Here is a 27,824-nt window from a genome sequence, read left to right on the forward strand (position 1 = left end):
GTACTGATGAATTGCAGCATTTGCAGTCAGGTGTCTTTTTGGGAACTATTCCCTCACAGAACACATTTCAGTTGTGTACAGCTGTAAAACATGAAGCAGCCTTGGCTTACCTGAAAATGGTGGTAACATTGTGATTCATTATATAAAACATTTAGCAGTGAGGGCTAATTACAATTTGGATTCAGGATTTGTTTGACTGTATTTCTATGTTCTTGAATTACATAATCACAAGATTGTTTAAAGGAGCCTGTCTGCACCTGGTTTTATGGTTTTTTACATATATATTTATATATTAACGTGCATACATACATTTTAATTAAAATTTCAGTAAAGCTTTTAAGCACAAACAATCCTAATGGGGTTTTGTTATTTTAATTTTTATTTCAAAGCTTCTGCTAACCTAGTTTAGATATAGAAACTTCTGCTAATATGTTAATGTTGATCATAAGTGTGAGCTTTGTTTCACTGTTTAAATATTCACGGAAAGTAGTGCAGGGCGGTACCAGCAAAAAAGCTTCCTTTATAGTACAGTCTGTTGTGTTCAGTGAACAAGTAATAAATAAAGTAGCAAAAGCACTGTGAAGGTTTACTGATAGAGCTGTACTGACACTTTTTTTTTTTGCATGGATCTGTTTATATTTTCTTTCATTTTTGACTTGCAAATATCACAATTGATTTTCAAATGGCACTATTTGTTAAACAACTTTTTTTTAAAAAAAACTAAATATTTGTCAAAGGAAATTGTTGCCATTTTCTGTGAATGCTTTTATAATGAAAGTGTTTCATGTAGGGAGAAATGGTTGACGCTAGATACTTGTTATTCAATGCATAACACGGAAACATTTAAGACCATTTTTAACTAACTTGACCCCATCCCAGTCATGTCAGCTGCTTTAGCTAGTTTTTGGTGATCTTTATCTAAGTGCAGTTATCACAAACCCAAGAAAAAGTGTAGGGAAACTGAATTAAATGATATAAGGCATAAATCAAGTAGGGCTTAGTTGAGCACTTTCATAGCTAGAAAATTAAGGTGTCTTTTGTTTATCAGGTCACAGTGATTTTAGCTGTAGTTTCAAACTAGTCAGTCACGCAGGCTTGCACGTATTTCTGTATCTGTGGCTGGAGGTTCTACCATCTTAGGATTATTTACAGTGCCTGCTGGAACTGTAACCTTCTTTTACCTGGCATAACTCTGAGCATGTCAGTAATTCAATTATCAAGAGTATGTGGCATAGATTTTTAAAATTTTTGCATTGTTTCTTTTGAGATGTCCATTGTGTGATTTGCTGCAGGCTGTCATTTTTGTCTGCCATCCAATGTATGTTGGCAGGAGGGTTGTGTACTAGGCTTTGTGTCTGGTCACAGAAAAAAATTCATGCATCTCAGCCAGACCATTTTGTTATTCCTTTAGAATTAAAGGCATATGAAACAGATGCAGCTTAATAAGTATCTTTTTTATAAATAACATTTAAATAACTTAAAACAATAAAGTTCAAATACAACTTAAAATAAAGTTTAATGCTGTAACAACAGAAAAAGCATGTATAAGAATGGAAAAACAATATTGAAAGCTGTATGCCCTAACAGGAATTATACAAAAGATAGGATATGTTACATAAAAAACCTTAATATGTCTGAATTTTTGCTTCATTGTTATATAAAATGTTAATTTGTGAAAAGTGAGATGAAGTACATTATTTATTCCTATTTTTATTTTACATACACTATTTGAAACATCTTTTAGAGCAGCATTAGGTATTTGTTTCATTAATAGATAGGAACATTTTGTGTTAGAGTAAACTTAATTTGTCCAAACTAACTCTCTTATCTGAATACAACAATAAACATTTACAAGATTATATTTTTTTTTGATCATATAGTTTATGTATAGGATATGAGTTTCTTGGGGGAAGTATTTAAAATACTGCTCAGCCTCCACATTTTCTATTGACTTGATAATCTGACAACTCATTCCAGCAGCCTTAAAGTCTGACATATTTTACACAACATTATCATCTGCTTATTATTATTATAGCAGCCATATTTAAGAAGCAGATAGTTTTTTAAATAAAATATTATCAGATAATCAAGTAATGACTTATTCTTCAGGGTAAATTAATTTAAGAAACTACCCAGTTACAATGACTTAGATAATGATTGTACAGCTCTTTAGAATTTTTTACAACTTTTAGTTAGTAAATCTGATTTTGTGTATATTTTCAAATCTTTTTCGTGTAGTCTCTTAAAAATAAACATAAATGCGCAAGTCCAGCTTGTTCAGTTTCTCAGTAGTATTCCAGCCTCTCTTGGTATCTTGTCAAACAGTCTTCTTAAAATTAATCTTCCTGCTGGAACTAGTTCTTTATAGATCATTTGTGATTAGGATATTGCCAGAGGAAGAAAGTGGGATGCTCTGTGTTCTTTCTTTGTTTTTTTACCTTTCATTGGAACCCCTTTGTGGTTTAGTGTAACAAACATCTCTTTTCCTTTGTGTGTCCATTTTGCAGAAGCATACGTGTTATAATGGTTTTCTTCAATCAGTTCAATGAAGTTGCAGTCCTCGTTGCAGACTTTCTGTTGAGAGTAGATAATAAAATATGGTAAGGCAAGTACAAGTGTCTTTTTAAATACTTAGATTAGGGAAGATGGGTGAAGAGTAGGCATTATAGAGCCTGCATATAAGGAATATTTTAATAAATAAATTTGGCCTCTGAAATCTGAGTATTAAATATTCTAGCTTTCTATATTCTCCCTTAGTATTCCAAATTTTGAAGATGTATATAAGACCTAATCATTGAATTTATTAAATGGACATAAAAGCCTAATATGGGATGCATGGGATAAGTGCAGAATACATTTTACTTAGTTAGGAATCTGTTTTATAGAAAACCATTCAAATGCTACATCTCAAAATACCTCTGAGATTGTAGGGATGTACACATAAGAGAAGTTTGCATCCATACCTTTCCATAGAGTCGCCCTGACTTGTTCATTGCCAGAAAGTATTCACTTTCCACTCCTTTGATTGCCACTATTCCAACTGCCACCGTTCGGATTTCTAGAATACCTGCAAAGGTACACAGCAAGGGCTGTAAAATGGTCGGTTGTTCTCCAGTTAACTCAGAAGGTTTCCTTGAACTAATATTCTGTAGTATTTCCATGTTTATTGAATTTATTCTTGGAAAACAGAAAAATTATGTGTATTCATGTGAAGAAAGGGATAAACTGTAAAAATTACCTCTGTGATCTTGTCTGCATAGAGCCACTTTAAAATTGTATGGTGGTCATTTTTAAGTATATATTGAAGTTGTGATGTATAAGTAATTCCTCTATTTTCAGAAAATCAGTGTAGCTTAGAATTTATCAGGATCAGGGTTTCATTTGGAATATGTAGTTAGCCATCAAGGTTCACAGAATTTGTGTAAAGCCTTTATTTTGAAGTCTTGTGTAGCAGTATCATCCCCTTGAAAGAGTGTAAACCTTAGAACTTGCGAGTGACAGAAAACAGACCACAGTGTCTTAAATAAGATAAAGTATTTGCTTGACCTTCGTGTGCTTTTATGACTGACCGGAGCTGTAAAGATACGTGTATTTGAAAATCATTAAAGGCTGTCCTGAGAGCTTATTTATTCAAAACCAGAAAACATTTAGTGTTGTTTTCTATAACCTGATTTATTTTCATCTCACTGATACATATCAGCAATACTCTTCTGTAGTCACTATGATACATTTAAGTTACCTGCAACATAAAAAATATTCTTTTGTTAATATGAAAAAAAGTGAAGGCAGGGGGATTATGCAAGTTATTAAGGAACACCAGGTTGTTTTCAAGCTTAAATATTATTAATGTTTTCTTAAGCAATAGTTTTGAGTTATGTATCTGAGTTTGAGCTATTTCTTTCAATATTGAGTCACTGGCAGAACTCTGCCATAGCAACTGCACTGTGACTCCTTCTCCAAAATGGGGTCTTTCAAAGGCAGCCAACTTGAGGCAAATTGCAAGAGCTAGCTAAGCATGGGGGAGACAAGTGAGGGAGCTGGGAGAGAGGCATGTGTTAGATTATCACCTGAATTTCCTCTTTAACGAAACATTTCCTTTTTTTTCCCTTTCAAGTTGGCATTGACTTTTCACAGCCACACAGTAATGGTTTTTCGTTAGTTAGGTTTTTAAGAAAGGCCTTAAGTAACTATGATATTTCTCATTCCCTATACATTTTTATCTCCTCTTGTCCTTTGCTTTCCTTCGTGTTGTTTTCCTTTTCTCCTTGATATTACTGGTGTGTCAGTATGAGTATATTTTTCGTCCTTTTTTCTTTTGCAGATCAATTCCCTCTCCAGTGATGTCTGCACTGCTGGGCATTCAGCTCAGAGTGTTTATACTTCTGTACTTCCCTATAATGCTAAGTCAGCTTTTTTTTTAAGTAAAGCTTTTAGAATTCTTTGACAAGTTCCACTCTTCTGCAGGCCTAGCAATAGTTGTAACAAAGGGTAATTTGTAACCGAAACTTACAAAAATTATATTAACTATCATTTAAATTTCACTTTAGAAAAACCACAGTGAGGCTAAAAAACAGATGAACATCTGCATTTAGCCTAACAAAGAACACAACAGTGGAAGGGATCTCTGGGTCATCAAGTCCAGTGCTCTGCTAGCCTGGGAATTGCATCAGATAATTCTCTTTTCATAAACTTTGCCAATACTAAATTGGAGTTGTTATTTCTTTGCCCCCAGTGTTTCTGCCGAAGGCTGTTCCAGAGTTTGATTTATTTTAATGGCTAAAGACTTTGTAGTAATTTGCAATCTGCATTTCTTCAGTGACAGCTTATATCCATTTGTTCTTTTGCCTCTGCTGGCCATTAACTTAAGGGGAGCTTTTAAAAAAAGTCTATGTTTGAGTTTTCTATTTATACAGAATTTTTAAAAAGGAAAGATTTAAAATTACTTTTTAAAACAAATCATGCTAATAGGAATTGAGATTTCCTTGAGTAAGCTGATGTTGGCTGAAGTTACAGTAGTAAGAAATCTTACTGCTTTAAAAAAGGAAATGCCAAAAAGTTTTGTCCAAAGCAATATTATTATTGTTACAATTTTTACATTAATTTTTTAGGTTTTTCTTTTTGCCTGAAGTAGATTGTGACTAAATTGTTGGAATTACTTTATTTTGGTTTGGGGTACTTGTTCTTCTACTTTATTCACAGTTGAGACATCCGTGTCTTTCCTTGTCTTAAACGAAAAGGTCTATTCTTATGTGCTTCCTTTTGAAGTAAAGGTGTTTAATCCTTTCAATATCTATTCATGAAAAGAAATAAGTCATCAAGCTAGGATGGGAAAGAGAAAATTCTTATACATAGATTGTTTCATTGAAATACTCTTTTCATACTCTAGCAACCAAAATTACTCTAGAGGCTTGCTTAAATGAATAAGATGTTGATGAGGAGAAATTCAGAAGGTCAAGCTTCAACAAGGTCTTAAATATCCCTGATTTCAAAATTAAAATGTAAACTGTGTTCTTCAGTTGCTTTATCTAAAGCATCCCCAGAGAAGTTTGGAAGAGGTTTAAGAGAAGACTTAGTATACCACATAGTAACTGGGAAAGAAATCAGATTAAAGCTAGGAAAAGTAAAAAAAACAACCTAGAGATGGGCATCCAAAATTGAAAACAACTGTACTTCCTATAAAATCAGCGTGAAATTCCAAACAGTTTTATATGGTTGTATGGTCAGTGTATCAAATGTAGATTAAAATTCCTGTAGTGACTGAAGTTTCCTACAGAGCTGAAATTACTCTGGTGTATGTAAAAGACTCTCAGCAGAGATGGGCTGTAGTTTGGAAAAGATGCCTATGGATGGTGGCAGCTGTTTTTGGAACCACTTGGTACAAATGAAATAACACACAGTTGATACCCAGTAGAAAAAAAAAGAAAATAAACAAAACAAGCCTTTAGGCTGACACAACAGTTTCAGTGGGTGAAATGTGTATCAGGTTTTGTCATTAATGAGCTGAGTTTCCTGACATTTTGGTCTAGAATGACAGTTCCTCAATACTTAGAAGCAGACACTTCTATGTGTAGACTTTTTCCATAACTGTAGCCTGAATGGCAGGGCAATACCTCAGAAATTTATGCAGAAAAATGGCATTCAGTTATATGATTGCTATAAAATTGAGCATTGTCACATTGTCACATTCTTTCCGGGCAAGTAGTATTTGATAATTTTGTTTTTATTTCCTGATATTAAGTGTTTTTTCTGATTCAATTAATATTTTCAAATCAGCATTTTCATCTTCCTTTTATTTGTTACACTCCTTTTTGCTTTTACAACACACTGACATTGTATTTGTTAAACCAAATCTTTGCTTTTATTGCTACACAAACTGTTTTTAGACTAGATTGAAGTAATTTCCATCAGTATGCAGACACAGTTGAATAGGCAGTTTCTTTATGTTTGCCCATAATACCCTTGATAAAAGCATCTTATCTATAACAAAGTAGCAAGAACCTTGTGATTTAGCAAAATCAGGGCATTTCTCTTTACTCATTTGTGAGCTAAGAGGCTGAAAGAGCAATTGCAGCTCTGGCTCCTGAGAGCTGTAAGGAATCCAGTAAGTGCTGCTGATGCCTGAAGATCCCATGGGCAGGTATAACCTCTCAGGGGGCTTTTGGAAGAGGAGGGACAGCAGAACCACAGAGGGAGATCTCTTTTCATGTTCTAGGGAACTGCCCCAGTATGCCAGGATTGTTCAGGAAGATTCTGGGAAGCACACATTGAGTTCAGTCCCCTGTCAGCTGTTTCCAGACATTTCATATGTTGCAGGTATCCCCTCAATGTCTATCACGTAAGGTTTCTGCTCACTGCTCCTCAGTTTGCCAGAGTCACAGTGTCTGTAGACATTCATTCAAAGAGATGTTTTGGCATCCATTATATTTTCCAGAAAGCTGACAGCAATTTCATCCCAGTACTTTTCTGTTCTGCCGGGTACGTGTGTTGTGGGAGCACATATGATACGTACAGCACTTTATTTCTTGTGGCTCTCTGCAGTGAAGTTGAAAAAAAGCAGTCTGTTGATGATTTTTAGGGGTAGGGAGGCTGGCACTGACAGTTTAGCACTTGTAGGAATGTGTTTGTGAAACACTCTTTCCTCAGCAGAATTGTCTTTAAAAATAAAATATGTGAAATCTTAAATAGGGACAGAGGGGCAGAGAAGACTTGGATGGAAAATGAGTCAAAACAAAATGTGACTTCTAAATTTCACTAACTTGTGTTTCTCATTAATTGAATTTGGAGTACATATTTATGAATTCAAATGACCTTTGCAAATTATTCAAGGCCAAGAAAAATTATCTCGTCTTTGCTTAGAAGGCACTGTTTAATGATAATAATTTAATTTATTCTTTTGTTCTGGCACTTAATAAGTTAATGTTTGTGCCTCTTAAAGCCAGAAAATATGGTTTGTGATGGTCAGTCTTGGAAAACTTTCATGCTGTTACTGGTACGTGTGTGCATTTGGTAAGCCAGCACAGTATATAGCTGGTGTATTACACTTAAATGTTTTTCCAGAAGAATCTTGTCAGTGAAATGAATATTTTTATTGGATAATTTTGAAAGTAATTTGTTTCAGGAAATATTTATATGCCTTTTTTTTAATATAGTGCATATATTGTAAAGTATTTGTACATTTTAATTATTTTGAGTCTTAATATTTTAAAATAGATGCATCATGAAGTTCATTTTTAGGTAAAAACATTTGTGTGCTCTTTCTCTCTCAAATATAAAAACTAACAGTAAAAAAATTACTGCAAATAAAGGTCTTGATTTAAGGTATTTTGTAATATGACTTAATTTTTACCCTTCCCTATTATTAAATTAAAATTGATAGAAAGCAGAATTTGCATTTATATGGAGTACTTTCTTAGCAAGAGAATAAAGGAGTTTCTTAGATGGTACCTCACAGAACTCCTGTTCATAAGCTTTTAAAGTAGAAATAAATGTACAGGTATATGTTAAAATATGTTACAATATGTTACAAAGCAGGAGATTTCTCCGCACCAGGAATTTTCTGTCTGTGGATGTGATTTTAATGAACAATTAATTAACAGAAAACAAGTTGCTACATACATTCACTATCACTTTCTTCTGTCTTCCTCTTGTGGTACTCAGAATTACATCATAAACACATATATGTTGTTATTTACAGCATAGATCTAAAAAAGATCTTCAGGGGCTTTTTGCCGTATCCATGCGTGCATTTGCTGTGCATGTGTAGAGTCTCTGAAGCACTTGAAATATGGATATGGCTGTAAAAATGATCTGAACAGAAATAATGGATCTGTCAAGGATTTTCAGGAGAGCAGTTGAAGCTACTGCTTCAGTGAGATGCCAGACATCTGGATATCATGGAGAAATACTCAAAACTCCTGGGTTTGTCCTGTGTGTAATTTCCAAGCAGGAAAAATTGTAGTTGTCCGATGAAACATGATTAAGGATAGAGAGGTATTCCTTGGGGACTTGCTGCAGCTCAGTGTTCAGCATCCTCGAGCAGCAGGATTTGCTTACAACATTTGGTTTGTGTACAGAACGTTTGGTTAAGTATAAGTAGCTGATGTTTAATTACCCTTTTGCATTTCATTGGGCACAAAGAGGAGGCCTACTGTATTGAAATCAACTACGTGCTAAACAGAAGTCCATTAAAGTATTTTTTGTACTCCATTAGATTATTATTTTAAATTTTCTTTATTTGACATTACCTTGTCCACAGATATCTCCACTGTTTTCCAGTCATACAAACTAATTGATACATGGATTGCTAGATGCAACAACTTTATGATAAACCATTGTCCTGGTGATAGTCAACAACTGACAGATAAGTTAGTTATGAGCCATGTCAAGGTTTATGAAAGAAACTGCTAACTTGATAACTCTGTGAAAACAGTGTAAAAAAGGCAAAATAAGAACCAAACACAAGAGGGAAGATGCAACAGGGAACTAAAATGATTGTTTAGAAATGCTGTTATTTTACTTACAAGATCTGTTCTTTGCATGTGTACTTGGACTTGTGGGTGTTTACCTTTATTGCCGAAAAGGAAGGGGTAAGCCAAGTTCCACTCTTAAGTCTGCATTGTTCAAAGTATTTACACAGTTTCTTATGCATCATCAGATTTATAATCTATCCTTCCAACCATGGATGGCTGATACTGTAGTGTAAAGTGAAGAGTGTGGTTTGAACTATGTTTGGAAATACACCTTCCTCTTTACTTTAAACTTAACACATTTGTTCTGCAATGGGAAATATTAAAAGCCATAATATCTATTTTTAGTTATTTTTCAAAGTGTATAAATGTAATGCAGTGCTCATCAGTTTATAGCACTCCGTAAATTCTACCTCCCCTAATTACTGGAGTGAGAATTTCATTGACCCTCTTGCAATTAATAATTGCTAAAGAGAAATACCTTAAAATTTTCAAGTATTTTTCCTTATTGTACAACCTGGTTTGCCTCAGTTTTGTATTAACTCTCTGTTAATTTTGCTGAGTTAGGAGATAGTTTTATAAATCAAATGCTTCATTCTTCATTGAAAATGGTGGCATAGTAAGAGTTGGTGTAGAATGTTCTGACTCTAAACTGATGCCTTCTGTGGATGTCTCTGTTGAACATTAGCTATTCAGACCACTCTATTTCCAATATTTCTATTGATTTGATCTTCAGAACCAAAAGGTGTGACATTTTTCACTAAACTAGATTGCAAAGTTATGGAGCTTTTCAATTTCAAGGTGTGACTTGTGAATAGCAGTACATAGTAACAACTGAATAACATGCTGCCCCAGGCAGTCCTTCTCTTGGGAATGTCTCATTAAACTTATTAGAAGTCTTTTCTTTGCTGATCTCCACAGCTTTTTATAAATATTTTCTTGATCAGCCTCTTAGACAGCATGTAGTCATTTCTCATTTTTGCAGGAAACTACATTTCCCTCCAATAAAAACTGCCCTGAAGCTAAACATATGGTTATAATGAAGAATAATATTATTTTTTAGAATTAATACTGTCATGTAAAATTCAGGTCTTAATCCTCAGTCTGAAAAAATGATCTTTTATTACAGCATTAATAATTTACTGATATGAAAAATGGAAAAAAAGAGTGGAATGAGTGTTTACAAAATGTACTTGTTTCCAAGCAGTAATAAAATTAATGATTTAATACTTTAGAGTTGAACTTGTACAACAAATGCTTTCCCTACTGCTCAGATGAAGGCTATTTCTAGTATTTAAATATTTTGTGCCGATTTTAGTAAAATAAATGATGCTTTCAAGCTCTGCAGACTTTCAGAATGTAGACTCAAAATACCAAAAGTAAATGTAAAATGTTGCTTATTAATCTTTTCAAAGCAAAATAAGATATATCCAACTAAAGGTGGAAAACTTCCCAGATTCAGTTTCAGTGTCTACAGCTATTTTGATTATCTGAACTTGGAAAATTCCACATAAGACCACAGCCTCCTGTTTTTCAAATTCTTCCGCAATGCAAAAGTCTTTAAATAGATTACTTAGTCTTTTTACAGAATTTTCGTTATTATGCTAGTTTGTGTTTTCATCTGGTAATGAGCTGTGTTTGCTCCTTTCCTGAGTTAGTGATCACAGTAGACATGAAATTATTCATGTTGTTTCTATAGAATACTTTTTCTTCTGTTTGTCTAAGAAAAAAGGAGTGCATGTTAACGTGCCTTTTCCATGTACAAGTATTTCATTCTCTGAATTGTCTTCTGAGGAACATTAAATCCAGGTGCATTTCTTGTATATCACCTGTATTAACTGGCTTCAGGCAGTTGCAAAATCAGCCTAAATATAACGTGGCAAGGGGTGCTGGATTTATTCAGCTAAACAGGGCAAAAAGAAATCCAACATAGAATCTGATCTTTTTATGTGCAATTTTCCCTGAGCTCAATGCCTTGCTGCTTTATTCTGTGTATTGTCTCCAGCTGTTCCTGTGGCAGTTTTTCTGGTTCCTGAAACAGGCTTGACAAGAGGAAGAGTAGAGCCATATTCTGGGGAGAAACTGAATCTAAGAACTGCCTTCCTGTGCTCTTTGAGGATAACTTAAAATTATATATCGTTGAGACAAATCATTAAAAGCAAATATTAAATTCCTGTAGATTGATCATAATGACATTCTGCAATGTGTTATCAGTTAAAATATATAGTAAAACACTTTTTAACAGTGAAAGTGGTCCCAGAAATAGCCAATAACCAAAATTATTTAAAATAAGTAAAATTCAGAAAGTGGTTGCAGAATAAAGAAGGTGGCTGCAGTATTCTAGAGCTTGAAGATATCCTGAGGGGCCTATGGTGTAGAAGCAAAGAGTTTTAAATGGTTTGAAATTTTAGACAGTTAAATTTTGTTTCACGTAGTTAAGAGCTCATTTCAGTCATAAACACTGCAATCCCTCTTGAAGAGAAACATCTTTTCCCACTCTCAGTAGTTATGTAAAATGTAGGGCAAGCAGTGCCCAACTGCATAGATTTTATTTCCATTTCCACATCAGATCTGCTATTTTGTGCAGGAACAGCTGAAGTTGGATATCTAAATATATCAATTACAGTGTCTAGAAGAACACAAGCAGGCACTACGTAATTCCTTCCAAGGTACAAAATGCAAGAAGCTGCTAAGAAAATTGTACTAACCCCTTGTTGCCTAGCAGAGTGGGAATTGATAGAAACCAGCTGGCTCACTCCTGCCTTCAAAACACTACCGGACATATATTTATATGTATGGCCGCTCAAGTTGTTCTGGTTGCTGCTGACAAATAATTTAGATTTGGCTGAACTTTCAAAATCTGTATAAGACCAGAGACTAAATTATAAACTAATAGAAGAAGAAAATTAAAACCCCTTTAAAATCAAAACCAATCTAATAATCTAATTCAATTCTGATAAATAAATTAGGATTTTGTAGCAGATGTTTCTCCTGTCTTGCTCAGTATATGGATCAAAACATGTGTCAATTATCCTACCATTGCTGTTTTTTCAAATAGCTTAGGTCATTCCTTGTCTTAATTTTGCCTAAAGTAATTAATTTCCTTCCTTCAGGTAAACACCCTGTCTTTACCTGTCTAAAATTTAAGCCTGACTGGAAGCCTGACTTTAGGGAAATCAATAGAATATTTGCTATTACACACAGGCAGCACTTTGAAACCTCTCTGTTTACATGGCCAGATATTTGTAAATGTGTAATTGTCATCCAGTTGTTACCCTTAGTTTTTATCTTGCTTTACAATTCTATACCAAAACTGAGAAAAACAGCAGCATCAGCACCAGCAGAGAAAATTGTTCCTCTGCTACAGGACCACTTGCTATTACCAGAGCAAGTAGACTGTAGGAGCTGCAGCCAAACTTCTCTTTTATTCTGTATTTATTTATGTGACTTTTTAATTCAGCTCAATTGACTAGTTGGAAAATCTGGACTTCTTCTCAGTTTTGACTGCAAATGCTAAGATGTAGAGTAACCATCTTGAACCTAGTGAAAAAAGGTATCCATGCACACTCTAACTTTTGTCCAGGTGCATAATATCAGGAAGTCGGTGAGAAAACTATTTCAACTAGAATAATGTAAACATTTTCTATTTTCTAGAGTCCACAGCCTTTCTGTGCTTTGCTTTATTTGCATTAAATAGGAATAGTGGCCTCACTTTTTAGTGACAGTTACTTGTACCCTGCAAGGAGAAATCAGAGCTCTAGTACTGACATTCCAGTGTGTTGTGATAGAATAGTGTGATTTATATTGACAAGAAGTTGTCAGTCATAGCTAATGTAAAAAAGTAATGGAATAAGTAATAAATGCTGAACAATTCATAGATTATAGGATTAGCCAAATTATATTATATTTCTTTAAATGTTTTAATTAACTTTAACAAATTTTTAGTATATTGTTGGTTGTACATAATCCAGTTTCCCATTGCTTTTGTTCTAATTTTTATATCCCCATGTGTGAATCAGCACAGTTATATTTATTTTAATTAAATTATCAGTTTATATTAGCTAAAGATATATAGAGGGAACATAAAAAATGGCAACTATGAAGTTAGAAAGCTGCATTGTTGTCTTACCAGTGTTCCTTTGCATTATCACCAAGAACTCCACATGAAGTATTCTTTCAATTGACCAGAGCATGTAAAATATGGTAGAAACCGCTTCACTTTCTTTGCCTTTGCTTTTGCCTTTGCTTTTGCCTTTGCTTTTACCTTTGCTTTTACCTTTACCTTTACCTTTACCTTTACATTTCTTTTTAACTAAGGGAAATCTCTTGTGGCCCTGAGCAGCCTAAGGAAGGATGTGAGCTCTACTGTGCCTGCAGACTGCAGTACTTCATTTTCTTAGCTCTCAAAGCACACGGGTTCTGCTGTATCACTATACAGTGACTGTATATCTGTGACCAGTCTGTTAAAGGATTTAATAACTTAAATTCAGATCCATTCTGGCATCCATATTGTTATATTGGTGGAATTCCAGATTTCCATCTCTGATGATAATCAACCGACCTATTTGATGGACAACAGTGCTGTGCATTGGCGTAAGTGTAAAGACATACTTTTCTCTTGACCTTGAAACAAATGGCAGATTTCATACCATTCAAGCATTAGAGAACAGCTTCAGTCAGGAGCCTTTGAGAATGTTCCACTTTTCAATTTTTTCTGCTACAGTTTGTTCTTATATGTAGTGGTGTCATGGAAGTTTGATGAGCTCCACAGAAGTACTACATAAGCAACCTGTAGCAGAATATATGGACCCCTTTAAAATCTGGGAAACAGCTGGTCTGTGAGTTGTAGATATTTGAAAACATACATTTCAGTAATGGGCTTGAACAAGGACCTTGTTCAAGAAGGGAAGAATAAAATGTTCGTTTTAAGGAAGCAGAGTAAAATGAGATTTCTTCCATAGGCTTATAAAATTAGATGACTCAGGTAATTGTTAGTGCGGTTTTAATATAAGAATCTGGACTGGGTAGCACATGCTGCATGTGCAAATAAAGGGTTTTCAACTCTTACATTTTTATTTTGTGGTGGATTTGCATTAAGCTTGCATAATTCTGTGATTGGCAGACTCAGTTTGACAGCCTTTTTTGAGCCTGCATTGCATTTATGATAATTTCTACTCCTTATGGTACTATTCTCTCCTAATGTTTGCAACATAAAAGAATAGTGACTCCATAACATTGAACTTAGCAGGAAATTTTTGAACTGCCTTGAAGAGTGTACAGTTAAAAGAGCACAGGGCTTGGCTGTGCCCGTGGTGGTATGTTCTAAAATATATAAAGAAAACCTGTTCTTAGTAAAGGATTTGCTATGCTTTTTGCTCTGACTGAAACAATTATGGCTATTCCAAGCATTTAAAGTGGTGAAGAAACCTTTTCTTTCTTTGCATAAAAATATCTGTGACTTCAGCTGTATTGCAGCAAAGAGCTGGGAAAACACTACCCAAGTTTGCTGAGATGATGGTTGTTTTTTACCACACAAAATGAAACAAAGTAATTCTGCAGTTCTTAACTTTGTCTTTTTGTGCCACCTTAATTCCCCCATCAATATCAATATCAATATTCTTGATTCATATGTAAATGCAAATGTTCTATGGTGGAAAAAAATCTCACAAAATGAGATTGTACTTCTACTATTGACTATATATTCACTATAAATGGTATCGGTTTTTAGTCAGTATAGAAATGTGAATCTGGGATTTTAATACAGGTCAGAAAAATTAGAATAAACTTCCAGCTATATCGTTCATATGTAAATATAAATTTGCACATCTATTTGAAAAGGGACAGCTAACTATTTTTTGAGTATCCTAAATTGGTATATTCTGATGTCCTGCACTTTTCAGACCATATCTTAAGTAGAAAAAATAGCGATAGCAGCATCACTCCTACATAGATATTGGTAAGACAGAGAAGTCATTCTGACTTCAAAGTCAGGAAGAGATTAATAGTGGAACAGGAATTTCATTTTCCTTTATGCCCAGTATTTATTACCAATGTTATGAAACGATATCTTAAAGTAAAAGCACATGGATTTGGAGAAGCAATAGTTATTATTTGCCATATTTTAAAATAAACTCCTCAGTCATGGATAGGCATCAGTAACAAAACTTTTACTGATTTCAGTAGAGCCAGACTTTTACAAATGGCATGTATTTGTCTCTTTCCTAATATGGGTCTTTCAACTCTTGAGCAAACTTTTCCTAATGAATCACAGGATTAGATAGCTTTTCCACTAGTCAGTAACTTAACTCCTCCCCAGCTGTGCAATATTCTTTACTTTCAACAGCAGCTATTTAGACCATCAGTGATAGTTTTCCATAGTTCATCCCTAAGTCACTATGAATAGAAAAGACATATTTTGACTTTTTTTTGGAAAGCACTAATGCTGTACTTCTTGGCAATTGCTTTCTCATGTTGATTACATCTCTGTGTTGTTGAGAATTTATTTCAATCAAATACCATGCACACAGAGAGGGAATTGTTTTTTTCACATAGGAATTGAAATTAATGAAACAAATATGGCACGGTCTGACAGGGCTCAAAATTGCCTTTTTTGTGCAATACCACCTGTGATATAGATTGCAGCACATGTGATTACAAGAGATGATGTATGCAGAATTCTTTAGGAATCCACTGACAGAGGCTAGTTTGGGGTGCAGCTGCCAGATAGCTCTTAAGAGGAAAACAAAGAAAGGAACCATCCTGCTGTGACGGGTCTGGTGTTGGAGAGTGAACTCGGGAAACAAGCACTGTAACAAACAATTCTTGCTAAGCTCAGTTCAGCTGAAAACACCCAGAACTGCATTGTTGAAGTATGAACAAGACAATATAATAAATTGTGATCCAAAATCCTCAATATTTACAGTGCTGTATACAGACATAAATATTCTTCATTTTTCTAAATCACCTTAAAAGAGGTGACCGCTTTTGGAATCTGGGTAGTCTATTGGGGAAATAGTTTGTACAAAACTAATATTTATTCTGTTTTCTCATACATGAATAAGGATACCCTAAACAAAATTATGTCACAGACAGAAAACAGTGAACAGTAATGTGAAGAGGAAGAAAGGGAAAAAAGATTTTTGTAATGGCAGTCATGATTTTAATTGAGCCCTAGGAGGAGAAAAGTGTCTTTATCTTATGTATACAAGACTATCACTTAAAAGTGATTAGGACAAAGTCAGAAAACATGGGTTCTGTTATTTTTGTCTCACACAGTTGCATAACAGTGGCAACTTGCACATTTTTGTAGATATCACCTAAAGTGATGTAGAAATGTAAGAACCATATATATGCTGTGAGGTTTAGGCTTAAGTTTTGCCCTTTTTTAAGGTAGCTTGAAGTGTCCCTTGAGTAGTTGAGTAGTCCCTTGGGTCAGCCCTTTTAGGGAGCTGTTTCTGTGTTGTCTACAGATCCTATGTGAAAAGGACAGTGTACAAGTACTTACTTGTGTTTACTGAATATTTTGTTATCTAAGAAGAAAAAGTCTTGTTTTGACAAACATAGAAGTGTATTCCATTTCAAATGTTGGACAGTTCTGAATAATTCTCCAATAATTTCTCAGTATAATTATGATAAATATATCTTTTATCACTAGATCAATTTCTGCTTTTATGATATAGTCATTGTTACTAATTTGTTTCTCTTAAATAATCTCCCTGGATCAGAGTTAGGCTGTTCATCACCGAACTAAATTAGCGGGGTTTGTCTTGCATGTTATGAATAATTTGAAAATTCTCCTTTTGGTCTAATGGTAGTTTTATGGTTTTGGTATAGACTGGTTTTGCTTCCAGTGTTCCCTCTGGATTAAAGTGCCATTTCAGAAGTTTTCATCATAATGTGTCCTAGAAGAATGACTAAATTAGAGGAATTCAAATTCAAAACACTGTATTGCTTAGCTAAAAAGTCAACAGAGCATGATTTCTGCGAAATATGTGGTAATAGTTTCCTAGAAAGATGTGGTAATTTTTTTTTTCTTTAGTTTTGTTGCATGATAGTTCTCTTCAGTAATATAGACTGAATTTCCCAAGTCACATAAGGGTGCAATCAGAAATGAAGGCATGCTAAGTAATTTTAGTTTGATATTTGGTAAAGGAGGCTGAGTGCCAGTTTGCTAATATAAACATACTGATTGAAATTGGTGTGTAATAATCTAAAAGCTTTGTTTTATTAATAGCTGTGTTATTTTCATTGCTCAATTTAAAAGGCATTTAAAGAGACGAGTATAAGTGGCCTAGGACTCTTGCCATTTACTTTATAATTTGAGCAGACTCTCCTAAGTCTACTCTCAAAATAGATGAACTAATAAATATCTACTACAAAGTCCAACACAAATTCACCCAAATATGTGGCTGTTGCACTGTTAGTGAGGTAGAAGAACATGCCAGACTGTCTTTCACAGCCTCAATAAGAAAGCTTTTCTTGTTGCTGAAGCAGATGCTCAGAGGGAATGCTCAGCTCCGTGAAGCAGTGCCAGTACAGATGGGGTGGCAGGATGCAAAACAGAGCAAGAGATTCAAAGCACCTGTGTACCTGATTCCTCTCTTACTAATGAGAGGAAGGAGGGCAGAGCCAGGCCCTTGTAGCTGGCCAGCAGTTAGGAGAGGATTCCTTACAGGGAAGAGGCTTTCCACCCATTTCCTGCTGCGGTTTTTGCCACAGTTCTTATGTTGTCCCTTACCTGATGTGGTATTTTGTTTCCTGAGTGAATTGTCTTTTTGGAATCATCATTTTGGCATTAATAAATTTTTCTCTTTTTTTTTTTTATGACTGGTTTGCAGTCATTTAGAGTACTCTAAAGAACTTGGTTGCCCTGGGAATTATGTACCTTTTATTTGGTTTTGGTTTTCAGTCTTTGTTGGAAATACTAAGTGGAATCTCCATGCTCAGTAAAAAACGTCAAAAGTTTGGTTAGAAGAGTGGAGCTTATTTAAATGGGAAGAATGGCTTTTTGTCACCAGTTAGTTTGAAAGCACTTGTATACAATTTTGCTTTTGATTAGTAGTAATGTTTGTAGGCAGAGTGCTGTGTGAATTCTGTCACATTTTCAGTTCAGATGTGGTCAGAGATGTACATGGCAGTGAATTCTTTTTGTGCTATGGTCTAGTATGGTATTGCTAAGATGGTGCTGAACTAATGCAGGCACCCCTGCCATATGTGGAATTCAGTTGGGATGAATCTCACTGAGCACAGGTATTTGTTCCTGTCTTTATGTAAAGGTACTATTACAATTTTTTGCTGTAGCATTGGGAAGCAACATGGCTGTGATGACTTCAGGACTTCTCAGGTGCAGTTTTCCTACAAGCAGGCATGAAGGGCAGCTGCTGAGGGAGATCTTGTGCTGGCCTTTCCCAAGCGTAAATCTCCCTTGTTGTAAGGCAGCTCTATCAAACAAGTTCCATTATTTGAATCACTCTGTGCTGGATTTACATAGCTAGTTCCCCAAATTCTTGTAAAGTGTCACCAATAAGCACTCAAAAACTGCTTGGATTTCTGTGTATCATCTTGCACATTATGTGCAGTCCCCAAGCTGCCTGGGCTATTCCAAAGGAAATAAATTAGCTTGGTGGAGTTTAAGTTGCTTTTGAAAGCTGGTGAAAGTTGCAGTTTCCTATTGTGTTAGTACTGACTGCACTCTCCAGGATTCAGTTATCCTTTCTGGTTTACTTCAGAGTTTCTGTCAGGGAATACAGCTCTTGTTTTCACAAGGACCTACACAACACTGGATGGAATCACTCCACTGTTTGCTGCCTTCTTCCCTTGACTAGATCAGCATTCTCTCCCAAATCCATCTGCTTAGTGACTAGCTGAGAGACTGAACATTGCCACCCTTACAGTTCATGTAGACCACTCAAAGGGCAAGTCTATCATCACCATATCATGTTGTGAATGTGTTATACAAGACGCCAGCAAGCTCTTGCAGTGAGCATTTCCACACACCTGGCATGTAAAACTCCATGTTTGCTACTGCCTTCCAGCTGTGCACACAAACAGCCACTGAACAACGGCACCAGTTCACCTGAGCAGCACAGATTCACATACAACCTTTTCCAAATTTGATGTTGACTGTGGTTATTTTTTCCCTCTAATATTTTTTCAGCTCTAGATAACATTTCATCTAAAAGAATTTCTGTGTTTTAACAGTCAAAAAGTTATCTCTTTTTTTTTTCCCCCTGTAAACATTTTCTTTTGATTGAAATATAAAATCCCATGTGACATTTCAAGGTCATAATAAAACTTATACAATTAGCAAGGTTATTAAGGAAAATATGCTTCTTTTTAACAGTTGGGGCTATTTTTTCTGCTTTGAAATACAATACCTTCTAGTTAGACAATTGCTAAAAACCCAAGGTATCAAAATAGCCAAGGACAAGTCTGATCACCTTCTTTTTATAGTCTATAGCACCTCCCAGTGTCTGCTGACACATTTAAAAGGAAGCAAGCCACCTTACCAAAAATGGACGTACTAATGCTAAGAAACACCTTAAAAAGAAAAATCCCCCAGGTTATGGGGGTATTCAAAATGTTTCATTATGGAAGAGATGGACATGAGTGGTGTGTGTTGGTCCCTGTTGAAGTCACTGTGTTTATCAATGCCATGGAATGGTCATGTTTGCTGTTTTCATTTGTAGTTTTGAATTGATCTATCCATATTCTGCCTGGGCTTAATTTGGAAAAAAAACTGGATGCAGAAGGAAGATTTCAGTGTTTTGAACAGAGTATCTAGACCCTTTAATAACTTCATCCTGGTTTTGTTCTTTGTTTTAAAAGCTAAATAATAGTCAAAAGAGCCTATTGATTGCATTGGTATTTTTATTGCTTCTTTGGTGTCTTTTCATGAAGTTGTGGGCCACATCTTGAATATCCACTTCTAACTTTTCAGCACCAATTGTTACAAAGAATTTTTTCCATTTGAATAAATGATGTCATGTGTTATGAAAGTTTTAAAGTGTGACAATTCAGTGCTATGATTGTTAACCTCTATTATGTTACTGCCATAAAAATTTTCACTATTAACTTTTTATTAATAATGTTTCTAAATTGCATACACCAGAAGGCTAACTTGATCTTTCTTTCATATCCAGATTTAAAAATAATGTCAAAGGTCAAACAAGACAATTGAAATACAGTTGCCAAATATAGTCATAGGCAGTCAATTATGCAACAAAAGCAGTGTGCCACCCATGAAGAGTAACAGCCTACATTTGCCTAAACTTACTCTCTTTTGAGGAGAAACGTGTTCCAAAATATACTGGTAGTTGATAGATCTTGTAGTGTGGAACAGTGTAATTATATGGTTTAGGATGTCTTGGTCTTCCTAAGCTTTAAGGAAGATGGGGAGGAAAGCCAACTCTGTTGTGTATTCCAGGATCCTAGAAATCTGAAACAATCATGTTCAGATACTCAAATTATACAGAAAGTTGGGTGCTGTGAAGGGGAATATCTGGGTTTGGGCTTTGTTTTGCAAGACTAACTGTATAAGGAAATTTTATACCAAATTCTATTTGCTGGTATGGAAATTGCTTCTTTAAGATTCATCTGAGCTCTGTGTTTCTCTGTCTAGCTACTGATTTCAGGACTTTTAGTTCATTTTCAGTTAGTCAATTAATGTTCTATTATCAAATTATTTAATTATTATAAGATTAGCACACAATTCTCTTGTGGTTTGGAAGGTTTTTTCACTAATACTTTTAAAGCTCTTTACAGAGAGGTGAATAATTCTTTTTCATAGAGGCACAGAGAGTTTGAAGAATTTTCCCAAAGTCTGTAAGCAAATTGCTTAGAAGTTTGGATTAGGCTCAAGTCTCTTGAGCTTCAGGTCAGGGCCACTTCAGCACATTTTCTTTAGGATGGAGCAGTAACATATTTAATGATACAACACTGAATTTTTTGGAGATTCAGAAATTGTAAACAATGTGGGGAGGGGAAAACTGTGGGGGAAAAGGAGCTGCAATTTATCTTATGTGTCCTGTGACTGCTTCTGCAGTTGGCCGCTAAATTTGATTGATCGTTCTATAAAAGTGCACTATTGCTCATTTCTGATAAATTTTACTATTGAGAGATACAGAAAAACTGCCAAGTCACAGCTGGAGTATGAGGGTGTATCAAGGTCAAAGGAATCAGTAAGGGCAGTGTGTATAGATTCAGATTTTGTCGCTGCTCAGACTGATGGTAGCTCAGTTTTGAAGCTCCCCCAGGCAGGCATAGCCCTGTTGGTGTATGTTAACTTGTGGAGCTGCTGCCTGGGCCTGAGGCCAGAGGTTTGAGTTTTCCCCCACAGAGCTTATGCAATCATTTTTGTTCATGAGAGTGAGAGGAAAGTGAGTGTAAACTGCTACCGTCTGGCTTTACACATTTTTTTTTCAGCTGGCAAGTGCCTAAGAACAGACAAGGTGATGAAGATTCAGGAGGTAAATTCAGAAGTTGTAAACAGTTTTAATTTTGTTCTGTGGCACCCTTCTTATACTATGCCAGTTGAGCAGTGATCTGGATGTTGATAGGTGAGACTGAAGAATCTTGTTGCAATTGTTCAAACTTCACACCCTGATTATTCTCACCTCCCCAAATGCTACACTCACCAAAAAACTCAACAGAAGCTGTAAGACCGGTATAACTCAGCTGCTTCTGTTACCTGCATCTTTGCTAAAACCCATCTTGATCAGCAGCTGAGGGGGAAAACCTGGGATTTGTGATAAAGCATAGGCTGAGGGATAGGCATAGATCTCTCTGCTGGCTGACACTTAAGGGTACCCCCTCTGGCAGACAAAGAACTGGAGAGGCAGCAGGGGAGTCTGGTTATTAGGTTTGTTTAGTTACTGTGGGAGAGAAAGTCATCCTTGGTGCTGTAGGTTAGGTTTTGAGAGGATACGTCTATATTTCCATTTGAATTAAATCTTTCTGTTATAATTGGAAAGACTAGCAGAGTTCTAATGTGAAGCAAAACCACTTCCATGTTAGTGAAGGTTTGTGTTCTTCTGGCACCAAAGTGTTGGTTGAACCACAGTATCTTGAAAAACCAAGAATGCAGTTGCAGAGACAGACTTTCTGTTTGTCTGGAACATGCATAACCCTTAACTGCATCTAGTCCATCAAGATCTGTCTTGAAATACCTGATTTTCAGGAGCTGAATCTTCTTGGCTCATCTATATAATATGTATTTAAGCAACAGAAATAAAATTTATACAGTAATATAGCATACTTACATTTGTTTTATGCTAAGAAGCTTATATAAAATGCTAGTGGAAGTAATTCTGATTTCTAAGCAAGTTAGAATATTTAACCACTAAGATGTGCATGAAGTGTATTTTGTCATCAACTAGGGTTTACATTTGAGCAAAACTGAGTTGAAGTTCATTTAATATTGCTGGAAACTTTGGCTTTTTGGATTGTGGTCAAAATAGAAGTAGTTTTCCAAGATAAAATTGTAATCAAGATTTCAGCCATTTTATGTCAAGAGCTCACTAGACTACTTTCTCTACTTTTTCTTTGGTTGGCTTTACCCACTGATAAAAAAGAGGAAATAGGCACTTTCTGGGTTTAGAGCACACGTGGAATATGATAGGATCAGACGTGTTAGGAATCAGGTTCCGGGAAGGCTTTCCTAGTAACTAAGAGACCCTTTGAAGTCTTTAAAATGAGATTCCAAAGGCAACAGAGCATGGAAAGTCCTAAAGCATCATCCAGTCATAGTTAAAAATCCTCTTGGATAGAGTCAAAACAAACCCTGATTTTTGCTGCCTTTTTTGTGAACAAAATTAACTAAATCTGGCAAAATTCTGAAATGCAAATTGAAATGAAGGCAGGAGTAAACAGTGATAAGGAGTGATTTATTTTTCTATCAAAGATTAAGAGTTAGCAAATTGCCTTGTTATCTCCAAGATTTGTTCAGTCAATCTCACATTTTACAATCATGAATTCAGAAAGTGCATTTTGTGTGCCCACTTAGATTCTTTTCCTTGAACAAGATGCAGAATTTATTTTTTCTTAAAAAGGTTTAGGCTTTGGCAAGTTATAGTAAGTTTTTGTAAATGAGAAATTTTTTTATGAATAATGACAGATTTTTCTGGGTGACCTAACCTCTTGGCTGCTGCCTAACTCTTGATTTAGTTTTTCAGTGGGTGACTCTCAGTTGTCCCTCTGCCATTTAATTTTCAGATTGAAAGCAAAGCTGTCAGGTGCAAATTGATTTCCTCTACTTAGTGGAGATCACTGTCCTCTGATTTGATTAGTTCACTCTTGAGTTATCACCTTTATGTCCACCAGAAGGCTCTACTGCTTTCTGAAATGTGCACAGAACCATATTCTTTGGGTACCTAACAAGGTCAGCACTGTTGTAAACAGGATTTGGCAGTTAGCTTGCACTGAAACAGCACACACATATTTCCGTAACTAAGCAATTAAATTCTAATGTTTTTTAGCAATAAAAATCTGATACATACAGATTATTTATAATTGGTGAGTGAAGATTTGGTTCAGTATTTAGTTCTGATGTGAAATTTGAATCCACACACATTTAATACAGTGGCTGTTAATTGAAAACCTTAGAAAATTTAACACTTTCACTATTTATGCTGTTACTTTCATAGTAGGTGTATATATATTTATTCTGTAATTAGAGAAGTTTGAAATACAAAGACTTTAATTCCTCACCATCTTTGTGTTCTTATAGTTCCAGTTGGTAAGACAACCTCTATGAATTTTGGCATTTGCCAAAGCTGTGATGAAGTTATCCTTCTACAGACATTTCTCAGTGTGAAGATTGTTCTTCACAATATTCATGCTTCACACCTCATGGGCTGAAAAGAAGTAGCTCACTTGATCTACAGAGCTGTCAGGACAGCTTCCTTCATGAAGCTATGTTATGAGCGGTAAAAATATTATTTTGTTCATATTGTATTTTAGTAGCACAAATTAGCAAATTCAAAAGGGAAAAGAATTCCTTTTATTTATTATGTAAGTGGAAAATTGGGATAAAATGAGAAGAAACCTCTTGGAGCAATACTTTTCATGTCCACTGATCAGTTTGACTGCAGCAGTTCTGGCATTCCATCCTAAGAAACAGGTTTGATTTACCTTTTACTAACTTTCAGAAATCATGGAACAGGAATGTTTGAACACACAGAAATGCATCCTTTTCATCTGTATGGTTTTAAAATTACGCTTTTCAGAGAACCTGGATAAAAATAGCCTCTTTAAACTTCTAATGTTAATTTTTTTTCCTTAGGTAAGGTGTACTAGTCCAGGTGGGCATTATTTTTGCTTTTTGCCCCCTCATATAATAAAATTTTCTTTATGATTATTGATTTTAGTAGAGAGCCATAGGCACATTATCAGAAAGGCTGTTTACATCTTTGTTGAGCAAAGGGTATGACAAAAACTGTTCCCATAATATTGTACTGTACTAATTTCTTTAGTTTCTCAGAAAATCCAGATTCCCAATGTTCACATTTTTCTAGTCCTCTTTGTCTATATTTGCCTATATACTTGTTCAACAAAAGCATTTGGATGTTATTCCTTAAGATACAATAGATAAATTAAAGTTAAGATGTATGAAGTTCCTACATACTTCTGCTAATTTAAAGGCAGCTCATCACAGTGCACATCAGTGACCAGATAAACCAAATGAAATTGTAATGGTTTTCTCATCATACTCATTGCAATTACCAGAAAAATGATTGGGTTTTTTTTTTCCACTGCAATGTAAACGTAAGGGTTTAGTGACTCAAGTTTGACTTTCTGTAATTTGTAATAGTTAGTTACCATCACTAAATTATCATTAAGTGTTCAGGAAACTGCAAGAGACTACATCATTGGCACAAGAGGATGTGGTGTTCTATAACGGGCTCTACAGAATGTTTATAGGTGTTATTAATGTGCTTAAGCAGAATGGGATCCTTCAGAGAACTGAGAACCTCTGCTTGAATTTGAAATAATGCTAAATTGCTAACAAAGTTTTACTTAAGCATCGTGGATCTAAAAAGCAACTCTGTATAATAAATTACTTAGCTCTAGATGCTGTCATAATGTGTTTGTAAACAATAAGAGAAAAAAATTTGGTACTGTGAATATTCACTTATCTGCATTAATTCAGAAGAATCAGTTTCAACAGTCAGTAACATTTTTTCCCGTGATTTTTTTATGGGAACAGCTTCACTTCAAAACTACTCCTATGGATCTCTATTGTAGCAATGCCCTCCTGAAACTCGAAGGGAGTCTTCTTGAATATGGACCAAATAATTTAGTTGGCTGCTGGCCATGTGTTGTCTTTCAGAGGAGTATGGTTATTCACTATGTAATAGTGTAGGAAGAAAGGAGACATATGGAAACTAATTTTAAAAGAAACAGTAACATTAGTCAATGCAGTTTTAGCCACACAAGTTGCCAAGCTCTTAATGTAGTCATGAAGCAAAGGAATAAATTATGAAGCCCACTAGCCAGGCGCGTAGCACGCGAAAGTGCTGCTCTGTTAGGAAACAAGCACTCAGCTTCAGCTGAAGGCTCAAACACACTAACAGTTCTTGAAGTTTGATTTATGCATTTCTTTTGCTGCTATTATAAAAAGCACACTATTATATACAAGAAATTAAATCATTTTTAAATAGCATTCTTGGGAATATATTTGTCCTTTTATTTGTCTCTAAACACTAGACCAGCATGTCCCCAGCCCCTTTTTGTTAATAATTTTGTTTTGAAATGTGCAGTATAATCCTATGTATTTTCCTGTTGCATCTTAATAAAGTAATGCCTTTTCAAGCAGATGCCACGTTTCTCTAAATAAACAATACATTTGTAACAACACAAAAGACAAAGTGGCAAAAATAGTGACTGTAAAAATTGATGTCTTCAAATATTAATCAAAGATTATATAGGTATTTGTGTGGAAAATACATATTAGTACAACAATTAATTTTCCAGATCAGAATTTGTGTTCGCTACAGCTTCATAAAATATTGTATGTCCATTCTCTCTAGATGAGTCATGGTTTTGGAAGAAAGGGGAAGAATATTTTTTCAGCATTATGATCATTGTAATAATGAACTGCAGAAACTATAATAGATTTTGTTCCTGGCTTGGCAAACTATCTAAAAGATTTTGCAAGAGAGTTTACATAATTCTTTCCATAACTTTCTAGTATTTCTGTGTTTTAATTGTTAACTCAAACACACCAAACTTTTAGGTAGTTTGTGCTCTATATAAATGTGGTTTAATGTTTCAGGAGTATTTTATGAGGAGAGTTGGTGGCTATACATTTTTGTACATGCAACCTTAGTTCACTTGTTAAAATAGGCTCTCTGTTTGCTAATAGTTCCCAGCTGTAACTAATACATTAACAGATCTACAATGCAGTATTTAAAATGACGCATTTCAAAATCAATAGCAAATGTCCTGCTGTGCGATTAATTGGAAAACTCGTTTTACACAATGGTCAGTACACGATACAAAACTCTTTTGGAATTATGGTAAATCAAGGAATAGGAAACAATGATGTATAAATTTCTAAAAACTTAGGAAAAGCAAAAATAGTACTTACTGTAGTTGTTGTTTGCTTCTCTTGTCCCTTTCACTTTGCCTCTTTTATCAATCCTCATATACCACTGAGTTCGACAGAAAAGTCTTCTCACTCTTACATCCCCCCCTTCCATATAATCATAGCTTCTGGTATGTCGCTCAGGGCTGGAACAGTTCACATTTGTAGCCATTTGCTCTGGAGTCATGTCATTGCAAGCTAAAGATATAGTGCCCATTAGAAAGATAATGTAAAAGTATGATCTGTAGAGCAAAATTGGCAGGATCCATGTCAGTATCCATTTGTGCATTATAGTGCAGTGTTCTGGGTGTTCATGAACAACATAATGAAAATTAAATCTCAAGTAGACTGTTGCTCTTAGGTCACCGACCTGCCTTCTGTCTTTACGAGTTACAGATTCATTTAAGTGAGATTGCTCCCTCTTCTAGAATTCTGATCGTTATTCCTTAATAGTTAATGGCGAAATAGAAGAGCTTCTTAAATATCTCTTCAGTCAGAATATCCTTTAAAGACACAAGTTATAAAAACCTTTGTTGTTGTGACCTTCTTTACTACTTGAATTTGCTGCTTGCACTGAAAGTAAAAGATCTGTGAGAAAAGGTGCATGTGTAAGTCTTTATGCTCAATTGTTACAAACGTGCAAGGATACATTATGCTAATGAAAAGTACTACACAGAAATACATGACATGCTGAGCTCATTTTTAAAAACATGCTAATGCATACACAATAGATATCTCTCATACAACTTTTTACATAACCAGACATTTACACTCATTATAAACACAGTTCTCTCTTCAGTTTTAAGTCCTTCCAAAAATCTCCTATTGATTAATTTCAACTCTCATGAATGATAAAATTCTCCTCATTACTTCATAACTATACTACTGTTAGCACAATCTATCATATAACTTTTCTCTAGTTCAGGTTTCAAAACAGATCTCATGGCTTTAGCCCTGTGATTTTATTCCTACCCTTTTCAGTTTCTTAGTAGAAATAGTTTTCTTAATTCTTTTCTTAGCATCTAGCATATAGAAATAAAAACAAGTTATTAGCTGTTAGAAACTGTTGAATAATCTTGTAAAGGACAGATAACTTACTTGTTCCTTTTGATAAGAGCTGGATACCCAAGTACTCCATTTCTGTTGTCTCCTTTTTGCAACATGAGACACTCTACTGTAGCTACAAACTTTCTCAGCTCAGAAAGACTCCACCAGAATTATAATTGTTTCCATAAATCAACAGGCTGGAGAGATGGTGTGTATGTGCTTATGCG

The 27,824-nt window shown here is 35.0% G+C and overlaps 1 protein-coding gene across 2 annotated transcripts; it reads right to left on the reverse strand.

The window, feature by feature from the left end:
• Nucleotides 1–1,644: 1,644 nt before the first annotated feature.
• On the reverse strand, nucleotides 1,645–27,824 carry FGF7 (fibroblast growth factor 7). Of its 2 annotated transcripts, XM_041469143.1 has the most exons (4): nucleotides 27,649–27,824; nucleotides 26,554–26,748; nucleotides 2,964–3,067; nucleotides 1,645–2,574 (listed from the first exon to the last, which is right to left on the reverse strand). In XM_041469143.1, the coding sequence occupies exons 1-4, from the start codon at nucleotides 27,686–27,688 to the stop codon at nucleotides 2,380–2,382; spliced, it is 534 nt and encodes a 177-aa protein (XP_041325077.1). In that variant the 5' UTR covers nucleotides 27,689–27,824; the 3' UTR covers nucleotides 1,645–2,379. The 2 variants fall into 2 exon arrangements, with proteins under 2 accessions (XP_041325077.1, XP_041325076.1); XM_041469142.1 differs by lacking the exon at nucleotides 27,649–27,824 and having other exon boundaries at nucleotides 26,554–26,839.

The sequence above is a fragment of the Pyrgilauda ruficollis genome, unplaced genomic scaffold (assembly GCF_017590135.1).
Source record: "Pyrgilauda ruficollis isolate IOZ18807 unplaced genomic scaffold, ASM1759013v1 scaffold23, whole genome shotgun sequence".
NCBI classification, from domain to species: Eukaryota; Metazoa; Chordata; class Aves; order Passeriformes; family Passeridae; genus Pyrgilauda; species Pyrgilauda ruficollis.

Bases quoted from the DNA above. Each gene is read 5' to 3' on its own strand.
- FGF7 (XM_041469142.1), bottom strand. From the start codon at position 26,839: ATGCACAAATGGATACTGACATGGATCCTGCCAATTTTGCTCTACAGA. The intron at 3,068-26,553 runs GTAAGTACTATT...GTACCTTTGCAG, and splicing joins AGAAGCAAACAACAACTACA to GTATTCTAGAAATCCGAACG. The intron at 2,575-2,963 runs GTATGGATGCAA...TACTCTCAACAG, and splicing joins CAGGGCGACTCTATGGAAAG to AAAGTCTGCAACGAGGACTG.